Genomic DNA, 6,000 nt, shown 5'->3' with positions numbered 1-6,000 from the left:
TACAACCCTGGCAGGGGCTGTATCAAGTGGGCAACGCAACCCATGAGACCATAGGGCCCTCTGAATTTGAGAGCAACAAAGAGAACATATTTTTTCTATTACTGGAAGCCCCTCCCTGCCCCCATCATCCTTAAATGAGCACTTAGTTCTGCAATCCTTCCAAAAGCAGAAATGCAACTGTGCCCGGTGCCAGAGTGATTTTGGGGAAGCTCTGCGCCACACTAACCATTTAAGGTCAAACAGCTCATTAGCCAACCCAAACTAGCACTCGGAGAGGGCTCAGCCTGATGAAATGCCATGACAGATGCCTTAGTAAGTACACGTGCACTTCTGGGGACGGCCTGGCTGATCAGCACTCAGAAGCCGGGCTCCTGTGCTCTGCCCACACAGGCACCGTGCACCTGCTCCTGGTGCCGGCGGCTCCCGCTCGGCGTGTATGCCCACTCCCACTCCTTCCAACACCCTCATAAGCCGCACATTTTCCCCCTGCCACCATAAGCCCCAGGAACTCGAGCACTAGAGGCTGGGGAGAGGCAGACGGGCGCACACGGTGCGGGAAAGGCGGGAGGACGGTCCGGCAGTCACGGCCTGCGGGGCAGCCCCAGGCCGGGCCGCGGCTCGCCCAGGGCCCTCAGCCTGAGCGCCCCGCACCACCCCTCAGCGCGCCGCGCTCTGCCACCACCACGCGCCTCGCCGCCCTCTTATATAGCGCCCTAAAAATAGCTCGCCGCGCGCCGCCTCGCGAGCCTCGGGGAAGGGGCGGGAGCAGCGCTTCCGGCCAATCGCCGCCGGCGCCGGCGCTCCGGCCCCGCCCCTCGCGCCCCTCGCTGCTCCGCCATTGGGCCACAGCGTCTTCAGGCGCGCGCGGCTGCGCGCGCGGGGGGGCCGGGCCGGGCCGGGCTTGCTGAGGGAGGGTGAGAGGGAAGCGGGGAGGGAAGCGGCGTGGGGGGGGCGGGATGTGGGATGTGGTGTCCCGAAAATAAAGAGGGGAGGGGGCGGCGGGGAAGGCGGTCGCGAACGCGCATGGCCGCGGCGCGGGGCTGCGCGGAGCGCGGCGGGGACGTGCCCCGGTGCGGCGGCCGCGGGGTGCTCGGTGCGCGCCGGCGCCGCTCGTCCTCCTCGGCCCGGCCCCCGAACCTCGCCGTCCCTCCGCGCTGATCCGCTTTCTCTCTCTCTCTTTTTTTAAAGTGTGACTGAAACAAAACAAAGCCAAAGGGACGCTGGATCTATCATTGGTTGATTTTCCTCCTCCTTTTTTTTTTTATGACCAAAAACAACCCCCCATCCGAGCAAACAAACACACACAAAAGCAGAAAGAAAGGGTCTTGCTCAGCAGCAGCATGGATGTCTTGGCTAGTTATAGTATATTCCAGGAACTCCAGCTTGTCCACGACACCGGCTACTTCTCAGCTTTGCCATCCTTGGAGGAAAACTGGCAGCAGGTGAATCATTTAAATTACTCCTGTAAATCTCTTAAGCGCAGACAGTCGATGCATTGAGGCTGCATTTCTGACTTTATTTTATTTTTGTTCTTTAATTCAGGGTTGGGTTTTTTTGGTGGTTCTTTTTTTTTTTTTTTTTTTTTTTTTTTTTTGCCGCGTGGGTAGACCTTTAAATCTCTGTATTTTTTACCGTGACAAACTGAGCAGTCCATTCAAATCTGTCTGCCTTCAGTCCTTTCTGAGCACACCCGACAGTACCTGAGATCCGGTGGCATTCTTTAGGGTTTTGTTTTTTATGATGACTACTATTTATTTTATTTTTGAACTTAGATTTTTTTTTTTATTATTTTGCTTTGTTTTGTTTTTTTGAACAAGTCTACTCACTTCTAAGATGACTACTATTTATTTTATTTTTGAGCTTAGATTTTTTTTTTTTATTTTGCTTTGTTTTGTTTTTTTGAGCAAGTCTACTCACTTCTAGCCAGTGCTGAAAACTGGCAGCTGGTGGAAATGGAATAGATCATTCTTATTTTCAGGTAATTAGTATATGTCAATAAAAATCGTAGCTTAAGTCGGAGGTGGAGGGTGGGCAGGTGTGTAGAAGTACTAGCAAAAGCTTTAAGGCTAAGTTCAGTAACTAGGAATGTGACTTATTTTTCTCTTTTTTTTTTTTTTTTTTTCTTGGAAGATGAGTAGAAACGCACACTTCTTGCTGTCTTGAAACAATGACGCCTTAGGCTGGTTCCAGTAAACCAGTGTGTTCTGAGGCACTGTAGGGTTAATATGCAGCCAGAATAAAGGGAAAGATGGAAATCAATTATTATGAATGCATTAAAATGATGACTGGCAGCATGAATACAAGTAAGACCAAGGGGAAGAGTAGGTTACAGAGAAGAGCTTTATAAAATACACCATGAACCCAGTTGTTAACTGTAAATAGTTATCAGCTGGGATATTGAGGGAAAAGGAAAGACAGCATTTCTATTTGCAGCCACATTTTTTGAGGTAGTCCTGCTTCTTGATGTGATTTTCTGGCAGAGGTGATACACCAGGTGAAATTCTGGAAACTGGTGTCTCTTTAAAAGAAAAAAAAACATCTGCTGGTGGGTAGAAATAGTGGAGTGTGGCTGGGATGACATGTGGTGCTATTGCAGCGCACGGACCCGTGGCACTATCAGTGTGAGAATAATGAGCCACAGGATTTCATCTTGCCAGCCTTCACCTGGGTCTTGGCTAGTGTAAGGGTAGCCTGGCAGTTTTGGGACGTTCATTTAATTTTTCCTTACAAGTGTGTATGGGTAGAAACGTGGATGGCAGAGCTTCTGGGGAGTACTCGGGCTGTAGCATTGTCAGCCAGCTGGACGGGGCTGGATCTTCAAAGGTTTACCCATAGTAAAATCGTTCTGGCTTCAGCTTTGTATGTGTGTGCACACAAAGCAGAGGTTCATTGTCAGCTACAGGATGAACACATTCAGGGTTTATTTTGCAAAATGACCGAAGCAACTTTGCTTTATCCTCCAAGGGGGAGGGGATGCTTTTTGTTATTAATATTCAGTGCACAGATCCATGATGGTCACATCTGCTTTCCTTTTATATTTTTAACATGCTAATTAAACTGAAGAGGTTAATATAATTTAATTAAAAAAATATTTCATAGCATCGTTGTTGGATGGGTTGCATATTACTAACAGTCCAAAGCGACATAGTGTGTTGACACAGCCAGCGTGCTTCAGGCAGTGCTGCGAGTGATAGATACTCTGTCTCCTTCTGCCTTCTTTTATGTGCGGAAGAGCAGCAGTTTGTTTTATACAGTAGCATGTACCTGCCCAACCCCACGGTTACCATTGCAGAATTTGAAGTCATGCTCCTGGTTAAACCCCATTGATTCTCCACGTATGTTAAAAAGAGAAGCTGAAAATAATTTGCTACGTTTTCCCTTATTTCCTCTGAAATCCTGCAACCAGTGCCCAATGTTTCATAATCCATCCTGTATTTACGGTTTGTTCCCCTGTTGCTGCCTGGACTCTCCTTGCAAACAACAGGCAGCAAAACTGATGTGTCAGTGGTGGGAGCAGCTGAAGCTGGCTGTGCAGACACCGTGCTGTTACACGAGCTTGGCAGACCCACTGACACAGAGACCCCGATTTAATTCTTCTGAATCACTTACGATGTAATCAAGTGTTGGGGATTTACTTATTTTAGGCAAACTGTAGTAACTTTGAGACAAAGAATGTGTGTGTTTCTAAAGGATCCTTTAGAACTAAAGGCTATAGTTGAGACTCCGGGGTAGTGACTGATTCCTATGGGATGTGTCAGAAGTGGGAAACAGCAGCTTTAATTTTGAGTAAAAACACTTGAACAAGTCCTGCCTCTGCTCCAGTGGTGCTACAGAGGCTCCAGGGCAGTGCTTCTCCCAGCAGCAGAGCAGTGCCCCGGGAGATTACTTCAGTCACTTAAAAAAGCATGGGTTGAGGGGGGAAGATAGATGTGTGGGTTAAGAGCAAGCTTCTTTATCACATTGTGAGCTCCAGTTTTGTGATTAGCAGCCACTAGTTCGTGAAGTGCAGAGGTTAGTCAGTGCCAGTCCTGCTCTGACAAAGGATGCTTACTGTTGTACCATGAAAGATGCACCTGCCCCACTGAAAATCAGAGCATGCCTTGGGGTGAAAGCGTTGACACAGTCCTGTCTTCCTTTTCTCCTGAGCCTGGAAAACAGTCTGGTAGCTGCTGGCTGAGGAATATACAGCTGGGCCAGTTGCTCGTATTTCTGACTGTGAAACACCCATTACTCACAGAGGGCACTGACAGCACAGGCAGATTGGTAAATGCTTGCACACAGTCAGCTGATCTCCCGTTTTCCCTTCCCAATGCTAGAGGAACGTGAGCAAGTTTGGTGTCTGTGCTTTTGACAATTAGTGTTGGAGTTGAATGAGTGCAACCCAGCAATATGTACAAAACAAACAGATTTTGTGTAGGAACAAATTGTCTCCTTTTGTGTAGGTTTCTGCTTTAGAAGGCAAAAATGCAAACAAAGAAACCCTTATTCCACCCTGGACATAGTTTGCATTGTGGAAGTAGAAATACCTGAAGTGGAAGCTGGAAATGAACCTGTGATGTGTTTGATGATTTATTTAAAACACATATTGGGAAGGGAGAGCTTAATTTTTAGGCAACAAAAGCTGAGCTCCTCTCTGAGCTTTGGGTGTATTTCTTGAGGCAAGACACTTTTGAGGTGAGGAGGATTTTTCTTGGAGTGGGGATGTCAGAATCTGAACAAGTAAATAGCACAATTTCATCAGGGGAGAGAACTTTGTTTAGCTTTTCCAGCAGTGTTGAGCCTCCATGGCACTGAGGAGGGATTAAAGGAAGAGGTGGGCTGTGTGCATTGGGAAATGAGTCGTTTGCTCTAAGTCAGCTGGCTGGTACCTCGTGTTTCTGCCTGGTGCTTCATCCTGACTCTGGTTGAACCGTCCTAGTTCTCTCTGTCCCTGCAAGCTGACTCTGCAGTTCAGGACCAGGGCGGGGGGAGGTTTCAGCACCTGCGTGGCTGCTGCGCTGCTGCAGGAGGACCTCTGGCCACATATGCCATTGCTCTGGGGTGGCTGTCTCATGTGGCATCCCTGAGATTGGAACCAGACTGCTGGGAGAGGCAGCAGGAGGCTGAAGAGCACCTCATTACTCTGCAGAGGAAGGAAGTGGGTAGGAGGCTGTTTTTGAGGGAGATAACTCTGAGGAGCAGAGCCTGTGCAGCTGCACATGGTCCCACTTTTGTGTGCCAGGCTGCAGAGAGGGGGAGAGCAGGGCTGAGAATTTGGAAGGGGTGGACATGGGGCTTCCCTCTGTTCTTCCTGCTGGGCCTTCACAATGTCATTTAGGGGATCATTGAAAGATCAGGGTGCAGAAGCATCTTTTGTAATCAGATATGCCTCTTCCTAGGGGTGACATTTTAGACATCCCTATTGTCCTTCTCCATAGGCCCCTTGGTGGACTCAGAACTCACTGTCCTATTGTGAAACAGGGGTCTGATCAGGACACTTTGGGGCTGTCTTCATATTCATGGGGAGCGTAGGGCAGTGACTAGCATGGCAGTTCCCATAATGTCAGAATATGGGAGCACAAAGAGCAGGTGGATGCACAGAGTCATCCTTTGTAGCTGATGCAGCTGTATAAAAACAGCAGGGCTTAAGTGCCAAAGCCTGGTTTATTCTGGAGGAGATAGCCTTTCCCACATGTGTCAGCAGGCAGCACAGGTCTAATTGGCTGGCAGAAGTGGAAATGGCATTATATTGTTTGCTGATAACCATTGCCTGATAGCATTTCCTTTTGCCTTGGCTGACCCAGCTGCTCTCAGCTGCAGCAAACAATGATCCTTTCAAGAAAGATGCACATTTCCTGTAAAGCATAGGATCGAGGAAGCCTTTGTTTTTCTGTTGATCCTTTCATATAGCCTTCTTTGCCTGTTTTTAATCAATTCTTCAAGCCTCAGTTTCCCCTCTTTCTGAAGTGTCTGACAACAGCAATGCTAAGGCCTAATGGTTTTTGTGGATCTCAGAAGGCT

The 6,000-nt window shown here is 48.4% G+C and overlaps 1 protein-coding gene across 1 annotated transcript in view; it reads left to right on the top strand.

Annotated features, from left to right (window-relative positions):
• The first annotated feature begins 957 nt into the window (after nt 1-957).
• KLF7 (Kruppel like factor 7) overlaps nt 958-6,000 on the top strand; it is a 66,147-nt gene continuing 61,104 nt past the window's right edge. The window contains exon 1 of the mRNA XM_041403637.1: nt 958-1,442. Coding sequence (XP_041259571.1) covers nt 1,341-1,442 — 102 coding nt within the window. The 5' untranslated portion in view covers nt 958-1,340. The remainder of the gene's footprint in view (nt 1,443-6,000) is intronic.

The sequence above is a fragment of the Onychostruthus taczanowskii genome, unplaced genomic scaffold (assembly GCF_017590055.1).
Source record: "Onychostruthus taczanowskii isolate IOZ18803 unplaced genomic scaffold, ASM1759005v1 scaffold20, whole genome shotgun sequence".
Taxonomy (NCBI): domain Eukaryota; kingdom Metazoa; phylum Chordata; class Aves; order Passeriformes; family Passeridae; genus Onychostruthus; species Onychostruthus taczanowskii.
This window is presented reverse-complemented; position numbering and strand designations above follow the sequence as displayed.